Source organism: Conger conger, chromosome 18, assembly GCF_963514075.1.
Source record: "Conger conger chromosome 18, fConCon1.1, whole genome shotgun sequence".
Taxonomy (NCBI): domain Eukaryota; kingdom Metazoa; phylum Chordata; class Actinopteri; order Anguilliformes; family Congridae; genus Conger; species Conger conger.
This window is the reverse complement of record NC_083777.1, coordinates 13822711-13835851: the sequence shown is the minus strand read 5'-3', so window position 1 is coordinate 13835851 and position 13141 is coordinate 13822711. Positions and strand designations below refer to the sequence as shown.

Here is a 13141-nt window from a genome sequence, read left to right as displayed (position 1 = left end):
CAACACATGGCCTGGTATTGACTTTGTGCTCATACATAAACGAACGCCCATACACACCAACACAAATACACACACACAAAGAAACATAGAGACACACACACAGCATGTTCTGTACCATTGCTGGTTTCCTTCTTTCTTCATGACCTTTATGGGCCTCACGGGCTTAAGGTACCCATCAGCATTCCAAGACACCAGGCAGTCTGTCCCTTCCTTAAGCTTCTGGGATGGCAAGAGCAAGGTTAACTGCTAAACTAAAGAATGGGAAACACTTTCTCAGCTACTGTGTGTGTGTACGTGCGTGGGTTTGTGTGTACACACACCTGCTCTGTGTTCATGCTTGGCTCTTTTCTTGCTGTCTTCATCACCTCCTTCTCCTCGCTTTTCTGATTAATGATCAACCTCTTAATCCCCGCCTCTTTTTTCTCATTAATCATCTCCTTCACCCCTGCCCCTTTTTCTGTCTTTGGATTCACCATTGTGTCCTCCTGAGTCATGTGCTTTAGAAGCTCCGCCTGTTTTTGCCTTTTCTCAGTAGTCTTCCTCAGAAGCTCCAGTCCTGTTGCCTGTTTCATATCGATCTCCTCATCCTCCTTTAACTCTTTTCGCATTGCTTCTTTTTCCTTCTTAATTCTCATCAAGTGCGTGTTCAGTCCAAGTCCTTTCTGTTCTGCGGTGTCCTTTGAAGTCTTCCTCAGCTCTACCTCAGTCACTTTTACCTCACGAATCATCTCCTGAAGCTCTCTGTCTTTCTGCGCCTTTGTAACCACCTCCTTCGTAAGGCCCAACTCATTTTGTTTCTTTTTAAGCGCTTCCTTCTGAAGACCCGCCTCATCCTTCTCTCGAATCATGTGCTTTAGACGCTCCGCCTGTTTTTGCCATTTCTGTGTAGTCTCCCTCAGAAGCTCCACTCCTCTTGCCTGTTTCTCATCTATCTCCTTTTGAAGCTCCTCCTCCTTTAACTCTTTTTGCATAGCTTCTTTTTCCTTCTTAATTCTCATCAAATGCGTCTTCAGTCTAAGTCCTTTCTGTTCTGCAGTGTCCTTTGAAGTGTTCCTCAGCTCTACCTCAGTCACTTTTTCCTCATGAATCATCTCCTGAAGCCCCGAGTCTTTCTGAGCCTTTGTAACCACCTCCTTCATAAGGCCCGCCTCATTTTGTTCATTTTTAAGGACCTCCTTCTGAAGACCCGCCTCATCCTTCTCTCGAATCACGTGCTTTAGAAGCTCCGCCTGTTTTTGCCATTTCTGTGTAGTCTCCCTCAGAAGCTCCAGTCCTGTTGCCTGTTTCTTATCCATCTCCTTTAGAAGCTCCTCCTCCTTTAACTCTTTTCGCATTGCTTCTTTTTCCTTCTTAATTCTCAACAAATGCGTCTTTAGTCCAAGTCCTTTCTGTTCTGCAGTGTCCTTCCTCAGCACCTCATCATCCTCACTGCCCTTAATCTTCTCATTTTTTGGCCAGGTCTTCAGAAACTCTGCCTCTTTTGGCTCTTTCGGGGTAAGATCCTTCAGAAGAAGCTCTGCTGCTTTCTTCTGTTTCTTGGCCAGCTCTTTCCGATATTCCGCCTCCTTCAACTGTTTTCGCCTTACTTCTTTTTGCTTTTTAATTTTCATGAAGTGCTTCTTTATATTAATTTCCTTCTCCTCCGCAGGGTTCTTTGTTGACCCAAGATCCTTCTGCTCTACAGTGTTCTTTGTTTTCTTCTCAGGTTCCTCCTCATCCTCATTGGTCTTTCTCTTCATTTTTGGCCAGGCCTCTACCTCTCTCTGCTCGCTCTTAGCCATCGCCTTGAGAAGCTCCACCCGTTTGTGCCCTTTCTTCACAATGTGCTTTTCATTTCCTGCTTTGACTTGTTCCTCTCCTTGCTTCTTCAAAGCCTTCCTCCTGTCCATCTCTTTCCTCCAGATCTTCCTGAACCTCTCTCTCTCTTTCTCCTTCTTCCCCATCTTCTCCTTACTTGGTCCGGCTTGTCCCTCTTGCTCTATCTGCATCCTCCTTTTCTTATCATCCGATTCCAACCTGTCTGTTTTTGGGCCAGCCTCACCCACCTCCTTTTTCCTCTCCTTGTTCTTATCTCCATTCCCCTCCTCTCTCTCCCTTTCCATGTCACTGTTCTTGCATCCCCCTTCCATCTCTCCAACCTCACTTTTTCCGGCATGCTTTCTTTTCAGGCTAAGGGGTGGGATTAGCAGTTAATGTCAACTTTCAAACAACACTGTTTCAACGTATTGTTGAAGAGCAGCAGTACATTGAGACTAACAGAATAAGGACTGAAAATCCAACTGTGCCAGCTTGACCAGCTTGAAAATTTAGTTGGTCAAGCTGGTTTCTGTTCTGGCTGGGTATGAGCTGGTCAACCAGCTGTTTCAAATCATATGAAAGCTGGGAGCTGGTCAAAATATGTCAAGCTGGGAGCTAGTCTGAATTGGTCAACTAGCTGAACCATGTGGAGCTGGTTTGAACTGGTCAACCAGCTACCAGCTGTTTCAAAACCTAGTTTCAGCATTGGTTCATAACCGTGAACTACAGACAATTTCTTCAGGGTGAGCTCAGTTAGCAGAACGAGGCAGCATAATTGGAAATTAGCAAAGGATACATTTTGTACAGACATGAGGAAGTATTTTTACATGTGTGGAATAACTTGTGGAGGCCGAAACGCTGGGGGTTTTCTAAACCAGGCTTGGTAAGGTGCTAGATGCTATCTGGCTTTTAGGCAAACTAAGCATTGGGTATACTTTAGTGGAAGGAAAAGGCAAGCATTAATTGGCTGAATGGCCTGTTCTCATTGTTATGTTATACTATGCTATGTTATGCTATGTTATGTTATGCTAGGCTATGCTTTGCTATGCTACCCATACTGTGGACCGGACCCACTGCGCTACATTTCATTCCAACTTGTTTCAATTACATTTTATTTCACTGCTCATAAAATTTTATTTTGGATTTCAGATCACTTTGTGCTTCTTTATTTCATTATCAGCTGAAAATAAGGTCTGTGGTTAACGTAAGCTTAAGAGAGTTTCACAATTTGTTCTATGAGTTAAATCACATCTGTTAACTCAAACATGAATTTTGTAGCTGTCATGTGCATTAAAAAAGCAAGTTGCTAAATTCAAACTACAAAAATGGTCACATTTCACCAGCCAGCATTCAAGTTGCGTATTACCGCGCCTGCAGGCGACATTACCATTGTAGTTTCCATACAGCATCTTGTTAGCAACTAACACTTTTAAAGCACATAGGCAAAACAGCTTTGAAATTCATGTTTGAGACATTACAATATGTCAGTGAACAAAATGTGAAACTCAAGCAAACTTTTTTCGATAGTAAAAGCATTGGAAATCTGGGAAAAAAAAGAAAAAAAGCAAGGAAACCCATAGCGTGGCTCTGGGCAGAAGGAACTTCCAGGTTGGCCTACAAAACGACATCATCATTGTAAAACCATTTCAAACTACAAAAGTTCTGTCAGGCTGTGACAGTGCTAGCTGATATCTTCCTGTATTCTAACACCTCCCCACTGTGACATCACAGAAGATATGAATCTTTTGAATTAAACCTGAACATTCTTGAAGAGAAAAAATAAATAAATAAATAAAGCCCAATTCACCTTCATCATCACCCAATTCACCATCATAGGACAACAAATTGTTAGCACTAAATTTAGCTGCAGTAGGTCATAGTGTGGGATAGCTGGGCCATTACATTGGAGGGTAATTGAATTGACACACTAATGACAACTAGCAGGAATAAATCCACGCTGTCCTCACAGGGGAAATAGATTATTATTAGTAGTAGTAGTAGTATTGTTTGTAGTAGTATTGACATCATGTATTATTACATATAATGTATTTGGCATAATACTCTTCCATGGACTGTTAAGATTGATATCTGACTAATCATATCTAGTTTTTAAGAGATTAGTTAAATTAACAGCTAAATTGATCCTGATTAATAAATAAAAATTTGGAAACACTGGAGGGTTATACTCACAGAGCAGGAGGAGGCTCTGGTCCCAGAGAATCAAAAAGTTCAAGTTTTGATGTCATTATCAAATAATTAAAATATCCATGACGTTGAAAGCTGTTAGCAGTTGTGTGTACAATGTCTAAACTGAAAATCGACTGGTAATACTTGTAATTTCAACACATCTTCCATTGTGAGTTCATAGAGGTTAACAATACAGAACATTCCAACTTACTCGAACATTCTAATGCTTTGGTTGTTTTCTGGTCAGAATTCTTACTGGTTTCAAGGCCTGTACAGTGTAATGTGTTCAGATGTTTTCAACATAAAAGCTAATATGTATACAATCATTCAAAGTATAAATACATTTTGAAATACACACAGTCCTTACTAAAAAGAATAAAATAATACAGAGTAACTTTAAATATCAGAAGCGATAAAAAAATAAGTTCCTGTATTGTTATTTAATTTCTTGTTAAAACATTTGAGAGACTGCAATACAGAAATACACAAAAAGGAGTGACTTACCCGATATATTGTCACTACAGTGACAACTTGAGTGTATTACTGCATTGCAATTTTACCAATTTCATACAAAATTAAATAACGATACAGTAACTTATTTTTATTATGCCGTTTTAATGACAGAGCGGATCACATCTGAAGTGTTGCTAGATTATGAGTGTATGATATCTCTGATACAATTAATTAACCAAACATAAACAAAGCAGCTTTTTCAAAGTTAAATTAACACGCGATAAGTAACTCATTTGAGTGTCTCTCAGCCAATCAAATTTCAAGGTCGTACTAACTGTTGTATCATATAAAATTACATTAGAGGATTATTATCAATGGCTAGCTAAAACAAACACCAAGCCATATGTATCAAAGCAAGTAAATATGCTTGGTTGCAAAAAACACAAAACTTGTGGTTTCTGCATGTATTTGTATAGCCTAATTTGATCCTGTTTTTTTTCATCTTGCCATGAAAAATGAGTGTCAACATGCAAAGAACAGTAATGCCAAGAGACAAGTGGTTGTCACGTGTTAATATCAATAATTATGCAGACAGTTTTAGCAAGTGCTAAATATAGTATGGTGCTTGGTCTGAGTACATTTGTTAAATATGTTGGTTATGATATCAGATCACGAGGGTACAGAACTGATTCTGATTCATCAAACCTGTTTTTGTTCCTAGATGATTTCAACAGAGTTATCCTATCGATAAAAAGGGGCCAAGAATTCACAGACTACATCAATGCATCCTTCATAGATGTAAGTACCCATCCAGACCAAATATGTCAAATTGGCTTCCATGCTGGGACATGCACAGTTCCCTCTTCCAAAATACGCACTCCTTAAACAAAGTACGTTTTTCAATGTGGATCTGGCTTTCTGAATTCATCACACAAAAGCTCCACCGTCCTGGTGGTTTAGCCTGAGCGCATCTCACAATTCCTTTACTTTTTCAGACACCGACTTGGGGGTAACTGCAACTGCAACTTAATTTTAACAGGTGACCAGACGTGCGTTCAAGACGCCAAATATTAGCTAACGTTAGCTAACGTTTACCAACATATTCAAACTTGTTCCTGTTTGCCACGAACGTTAGCTAACATTAGCAATATGTTTGAAAACGGGCGCTGATGGGGGAGTTTGTTGGAGGGGAAATTATGGAACCTTAGTCTCTAGGTGCATGTGACAGAAATTCTCCAGTGTGCTTGTGTAGCGGAGTCTAATCTGCGTTGTGTCTGTTTTGGATAATGACCAGATCGACGCGCTGAATCCCCTTCAAAGACACTTTATTTCTCCGCCTGTGATAATAGAGAACTAATATCAACGGTGCATAGACGGGATACCACACCAGCCCTTAGCAGCGCCTCCTCGTACCGTTAACTTTTGCAAAGGCCCGGCGTGCGTGAGGGCGGTGACAATATAAACAGAGCGACACACTCACACCGAGTATGTCGCCAAATAATAATAGCATGTAGCTAGCTAACGGCTACCGCAGCAAACATCGTATAGTACAAAAGTATTACGAATGTTACAGTATTGGTTTTACAAAAATACAAAAGACATAACAAAAATAAAATACAGTGCACAAATCATACCTGTGATAATAGAGAACTCATCAACGGTGCATACACGGGATACCACACCAGCCCTTAGCAGCGCCTATTGATCATGAATGTTGCAGTTTTAGCACCGTCCAGACTGTCATACTATCAATGTTGCTACCGCTAGCACAAGGCCGTAGCCGGTACACCACGTGTGATGGCGATCTTTACCAATATTAAAACCATTGGTGCACAATGGTAAAAATAAACTAAAAGGAAGATCACGACTTTATGTCCAGAACAAGTGATATAAACTTTTCATAACAAAATATTGAATTGAAAATACAGTCTGTATACGATTAACAATGAAATATCATAAGGGCAAAGAAAAACATACCTCCTCGTACCGTTAACTTTTGCAAAGGAACGATCAGAAATTGACGTCAGAACGTTAACCCTTCGTGGGCGTAACTAACAGGGTAGCAAATAACAATACCACCCGAAAGTGTTGATACACTCGGCCAAAAACCTCTGCGAGTGCTATATTTCACAGTAAAAGTGCTTGGTCATAAATAGCGTAACATCATCACTCTATTACACTTGGTTAAAGTTAATTTCCTGTTTTGTGCTTTGAACATCCCACTGGACACTAGGCCCTCATTTTATTCTCAGAAACTCTTCACATTTCTTTTCCAAGGAACTTTAGTCTTTTAAGCCCCCTACTGATGTGTAAATTAGAAATGTTAGAAGTCAGAGGGAACAATGATAGTTCTCTGCTAAAAAAAACCTGCAATTTAAATGGAAGTGTGAACACAATGTTGGTGGAGAGCTCATAAGTGGTTCTCTCTCGGAAGTAAAGTGACAGTGGTGCATTTTTCCATGAAATTTCCCAAATGTACTCTGAAAGTACAATGTTCTCTCTAGGTACAAAAAAGGTAAACATGTCTAACATATTGCTGGCTAGGGGCACAACTTTATGTACCTACTGTATAGGGTGTTGCCCAAGCGACTAGTATTTGTACTTTCTTAAGCACAAATTGCTGGCAGTTTGACTTTTTTTATGTAGCTGTGTGGCTGGTATAGCTTTGTATCTCCCATCCCATGCATAACGACATCTCTGTCATTATGTATGTGACAATTGCTATGTGACAATGACATTTATTTATCAAAGGGAAAGTACCATATACAAGCCCTGGGCTTTTTTCTTTTTCTTTTACTTTCTCTGCACATGTTTCCTCCCTAAGTGTAAGTTTGTTTGCTGCTCTTAAATTTGTGTTTCTTGGCAAATAAATACATTTCAATAAAACGTGTGATGTTTTGCTGTTCTTGCACAGGGCTACAGGCAGAAGGACTACTACATCGCTACTCAGGGCCCCCTGGCCCAGACGGTGGAGGACTTCTGGAGGATGGTGTGGGAGTGGAGGTGCCACTCCATCGTCATGCTAACCGAGCTGCAGGAGAGGGAGCAGGTGGGCAACCCCAGGCCGCAGTCAGTTACTTAAATTCAGCCCGGCCCTCCATTTCAGTCAGTTCCCCTTCGATTCAGTCAGTTACTTTTCAATTCAGCCAGTCCCTCCATTTCAGTCAGTTCCCCTTCAATTCAGTCAGTTCCTCTTCAATTCATTTTGTTCTTCATATCAACTGAAATTCTATTAATTCATTGCAAAAATACCCATATAATATTTGGTTAATTTATCATAAATAAGTGTTTACCTGAGTTGATTAAATTGAAATTGAATTGAACCACCCCCCACTCCCAGCCCTGTTGGTAAAGCAGTATTTAAACTGCATCGAGGGAGTAACCAAATCCAAAATCAAATTTAAGTATAATTCTGTTCCATTGTGGAGATCTTATTTTCTGTTACGTACTGTAATGTGTTTTGGTCTTAAAATTGATCTCTGGCAAATGGTCCCTTTCCCCTTTGAAATATTGTAAAACACCAGCTTTTAATAGAATTGAAAAAAAAAACCAGAATGTATAAATGAATACTATAACCTGTAGATAACACCTGAACTGTTACACTTAGTAGCACAACAGAGTATGTCCGTTATGATTCCTAGGATAAGTGTTTCCAGTACTGGCCAGCAGAGGGCAGTGTTACACATGGAGATTATGCAGTGGAGCTGAAGGTGGACACGCTGTCTGACAGCTTCAGCCTGCGGGACCTGGTGCTCACCTACGTTCCGGTGAGTTCTGTGTGCATCGTGTGCTGGGGAATTGTGCACTGAATATTTTCATTATAACAGCGCCCGTTCCAAAACCAATACCAGATTTTGACTGCACGCAGAAGTCTCAACTCACACTGTACCTTAACTTCTCTGCAGAAGTACCATGATCTATTGCCACATGTTTCACCTGTCTGAATTTTTTAGCCCCTCTTTGTACTTTGTTCAAATCTACTGTGGCATTTGTATTTGTATTTATATTGTATTTGTATTTGTATTTACTGTACTGTAGTTACTGTCCTAGTCCTTACTGACTTGGCCTGTTTGCCCCGTGTACTGCAAATAATCATTGTAGCTTATCCAACCTGTTCTGTAGCCTAATTATCTTGATGTGCATTTTTGTGTACATCGCTTTGGATAACAGGATCTGCTGAATGAAATGTGTTGAAGTGAAGTGAAGTGTTGTAGCGCGCGGCTGGCTAATGAGGCGTGGCCCGCATGTCTCCTCTCACCAGGATAAAGAGACGCGGTTCGTCCGCCATTTTCACTTCCACGGCTGGCCTGAGGTGGGGATCCCGGCCGAGGGGAACGGCATGATCGACTTCATCGCCGCCGTACAGAGGCAGCAGCAGCAGTCTGGAAACCACCCCATAGTAGTACACTGCAGGTACTGATCTCAGATCAGCTAACACTGCTGGTGTTAGCACGAAACCACCCCATAGTAGTACACTGCAGGTGCTGGTCTCAGATCAGCTAACACCGCTGGTCTTAGCACGAAACCACCCTATTGTAGTACACTGCAGGTACTGATCTCAGATCACCTAACAGCAAAGACTACATATCTAGTTATGATACAATACCAGTTCGCCATTGGTAGCAACAAGCAAATTAGCTATAGTTAGCTTGACAAATTTACAACTATCCACTTACGATAAAATATAGGCAATACGAACATAGTAGCGATGCATAGTGCACAAGTGTTGTGCCTCAGGTGGATATTAATGGCAAACATATTCTTAATAGAATACTATGAAAAGACAGCAGGCTCTGTTGCGTTTGTCACTGTCAGCTTTCCAAAACAGTGCACGAGAACACTGAACTGTATAATAACGCTTTAAATTACGTGTTATATTCACTGAGGGAACAGTGTTGTGATTTGAGGTTGTTTGTTGCTGCAATTCCTCTCTTGACCTGTGTGGTTTGTCTGCGGTTATAAAAGTCTTAATTGTGTACTCGCTTTGTGACACCACAAAATATTGGGTTTATCTCAAAATGTCAAGAGACTAAATGGACTAACTGAGTGCATGTCTGCATGTCTTTGGACTGGTGGTCATATTCAAAATAGTGGAGAAAGGGCTTAAGGCATACATGCTAGATGTTAAGGAATAAGGCATACATGCTAGATGTTAAGGCATAAGGCCTAATGGTAGATGTTAAGGCTGGGGTTGATAGTCGTGCTGTATTGTGTTCAGCTGCTGAGAGTGTCCCTGTGTTTCACAGCGCTGGTGCAGGGAGGACTGGCACCTTCATCGCTCTCAGTAACATCCTGGAGCGGGTGAAAGCTGAGGGCCTACTGGACGTTTTCCAAACTGTGAAGAGTTTACGCATGCAGAGACCCCACATGGTGCAGACTGTGGTATGTATGAGGAATACACGTAACATCATCTACCAGCTAGGACTGCAATGTAGAAGAATGGCTAACTGTATTACTACTGAACATTCAGAGCTAAAAGATGTCTTAGAGGAATCACACGATACAATGATATCCTGCATGTCACAATTAGCGAGAAAGTCGTCTGTTAATTAATTGTTATTTTGTGGTTGTGTGAACAAAAGTTGCTGTTAATGTGTGATGGTTTTCAAGTTTCTAATCTCAATTAATGTCAATTTCCTTTCTCAGGAACAGTATGATTTCTGCTATAAAGTGGTACAAGACTTTGTTGACACCTTCTCGGACTACGCCAATTTCAAGTGAATTCTTTGCCTTAATCTTTCATTTCTGGGGAAGGGTTTTTTTTTCTTTAGCAATGCTCTTTGGTCAGGAAGTCTTTTTTAACTGAATGAAATGAAGATGTCCTGTTTTACTATGCACTCTTTCTCAAAGGTTACTATAAGTATATAATAGCTGTACCGTACTGTACTGTAATATACGTGCGTTGCTCAGTCAATGAGATCTGTAAATACCAAAAAAAGTCTGATTTGATACAATGAATGGAAGCATTTTTCATGGGCATTGACATTGTTAGTTACCTTGGGTCCCATTGCAGTAATTATGTGTAAAATACATGTGCTCATGTTTTAACATTGTTTTTTGCCAATTTAAAATTATTTTTAAGGAAAATGCAATACACAATATTTATACTACTGTAGTTTATGTAAATTCTGTTTTTATGTAAAGTTGCTGAATATGCTCTCAATAACATTTTCCCTAAATATTGAAAAATGTCTATAATTGTCAACTTTTATTTATGCCAACTGTAGACGAGTTTACAAAGAATGTTATATGTGAAATGGTCTTTGTAAAATTGAGGAGGAAAAACAATATTGAATATTGAATATAGAATTTTTTTATTTCAGATGAAACACAATGGGCAGCAATCAAACCAGATTTAAAAACAGTAGGTAGTAAATGTATCATCCACAAAATGAAAATGTTACAAAATTCAAGCTGACAGTAAAAAAAAATGCATTTAAAAAAAAGGATTTAAGGATTTCCACATTCGGTGTATGTGATTTCCAGCTGAGAAAATCAGTTTACGATCACTGTTAAAAATGAATAAAACTGGATTTTACATTTTGCCTAATATTCAGAAGTGATTGGGAGTTCTGACTGAAGCTCGTATTGCTGACCACACAGCTGTGTCTAGGTCAGATTGGCTCTTCCCAAAATGGCAGCTGTGTGGATGGAACTACAGCAAGAGGATACAAATGGTTAATATGCCCTCTGGTGTTATAGTGCAGAGGTTTCCAAACTGTTAGGGTTTTCTAAACATCTCATCACTGTACATTTGTCATTTGTACAGTATATTTGCATGAGCATAGTGATTAGAAAACAACATATTTCTGATCTGGTTAGAATGGTCACCAGGTGACTTTAATTCTGTAAGATTGGCATATTTGTAGCACATTTATGTCAAAGCTATATACTGTAGATGTCAATTGCACCAAACGAAGGTCACATGTCTCGTAAAAAACGAGTTCCTCTTAAACCCAGTGAAAATGGGTGCTTTACTCAGAAGGCATAAATTAAGCTATTAATTCGTATACGATCCTTGGTGATCCTTTTTTAAAAAACGTTTTAACAATAACTGCTGATTTCAGAATGTCTTTGTAAAAACAAACTAACACACTTTCTGTGTAATTTCTTTTCTGACCAAATGTACCTCACCAGAAACACCTGAAAAGGCGATAACCGATGGACTGGGTTTGTGATAATTTTTCAACGGCTCGGATAATTCTGACGTGATTGTTAAGTTCCCTTGTGTACAGAATTGCAGGCTGGGATTTTACGTTTGCTAGAGAGCGAGCGCAATATTGATCCTTAGGTTTTTGCTTGTCGGTTGAGTCTATGGAGTTGACGGTGTCTTTGTAAATGCGGGTTGTGACATTAAATACCGTGATCCAAAACAACATATCGGTTCATTATTTCCTTCATCGTTTTAGGTGTTTAACACACAGTTTACAGCATGTACAGCATACATATGGATTTAATATGAGACTAGGCAGATATCAATGCATTTTATTTTGCTATAGCTCACAAGTAAGCCCTGTTACAATGTACAGGACAGGAAAACACAATTATTGACCCCAATAAACAAATAAGTCAAATAGCCACCCAAAGCATAGTTTAGCTGTTAACTGAGTGTAGATAAATTAGGTTGGAATTACAGTTCTTGTCTGTATGCCACTTTCTTTCACTCTGTCAAATATTAAAACTGTTGTCTTGCTTTTACCTTTGTGTTAGTCATACCACATTAGTCATTAAGAGATATGGGCTTCTACACATTCAGAGAGGGGATCATCCCTCTGACAAAATTAATATCAATTCATTTTTGAGTCAGTAACACTCATATAAAAAGCTGAATTGGCCCTGAGACATATTTAACACAAAGGAAACAGTCTGGAATAGTTTATATTTCAGTTGATGGGAAAAATCACTTTCTGTTCTTGAATTAATTCCAGCTCCATGGAGCTCTCAAGACAACATTGGTATCCAGTTGGTATTCTTGGCAGTTGTAGCTCAGATACATTTTCCCCAACAATGGTTATATGTTTGGCTGCCAGTGGGGAGAAGTCCTTGTGAACGTGAATACACTTGCAAGGTTAGTCTGGCACCCCTGTAAAAAAGGCACTTGCAGTGTTGTAATGTAAGAAAAATAGGTGACAGTCAATGTGGAAATGGCGTCACTAATGTGGTTGTCAGGTAGTCAGCGTCAAATGAATGTATCCTTTGTCCTTTCCATTAACTTAAAGTAATGTAAGCATGCAAGTATTACCATAGTAATTATTACATAATTGGTGCCTGCCAAACTAGTAATAATATCACATCATAAGTACAATAGTTACACAATAATGCACACCTTAAATGTATTACTCATATTTAGAGAGGAGCCAAGGAGTCAAAAACTGGGCAAATATGGTGTAAGGTGTTATATTGAGTGATTTTATTTCAATATATGCTTATTTCAGCAGTTGATTATTTATTTGTGTATTTGTTTAGTTATTGTTGTTTATTTTCTGTCACAATGTGTCAGTCATATGTGATCTTTAGATTATGGACAATGGACAGCTGGTGGCAGTTACAAAAAAATATATTCTCATGCACTGGGAAAGGACATTTCATGCAGGAAGTTAATTATTAATAATATAATTAATTATTAATAACATTAGCAACATTAAGTGTATTAATATAAACAATATAAAGGTTTTTTTGGTATATTTTCTGTTTTAAATGTTAA

At 39.3% G+C, this 13141-nt stretch overlaps 1 protein-coding gene across 5 annotated transcripts in view; it reads left to right on the top strand.

The window, feature by feature from the left end:
* Window positions 1–11813, top strand: part of LOC133118065 (receptor-type tyrosine-protein phosphatase epsilon-like) — a 64264-nt gene extending 52451 nt beyond the window's left edge. For 4 of the 5 annotated variants that reach the window (XM_061227747.1, XM_061227746.1, XM_061227743.1 and 1 more), the window contains 6 exons: window positions 5159–5235; window positions 7352–7486; window positions 8079–8204; window positions 8699–8850; window positions 9684–9819; window positions 10084–11813. In XM_061227747.1, the coding sequence (XP_061083731.1) occupies window positions 5159–5235; window positions 7352–7486; window positions 8079–8204; window positions 8699–8850; window positions 9684–9819; window positions 10084–10158 (701 nt within the window). In that variant the 3' untranslated portion in view covers window positions 10159–11813. The remainder of the gene's footprint in view (window positions 1–5158; window positions 5236–7351; window positions 7487–8078; window positions 8205–8698; window positions 8851–9683; window positions 9820–10083) is intronic. The other variant, XM_061227745.1, reaches the window with a different exon arrangement.
* The last annotated feature ends 1328 nt before the right edge of the window (window positions 11814–13141 follow it).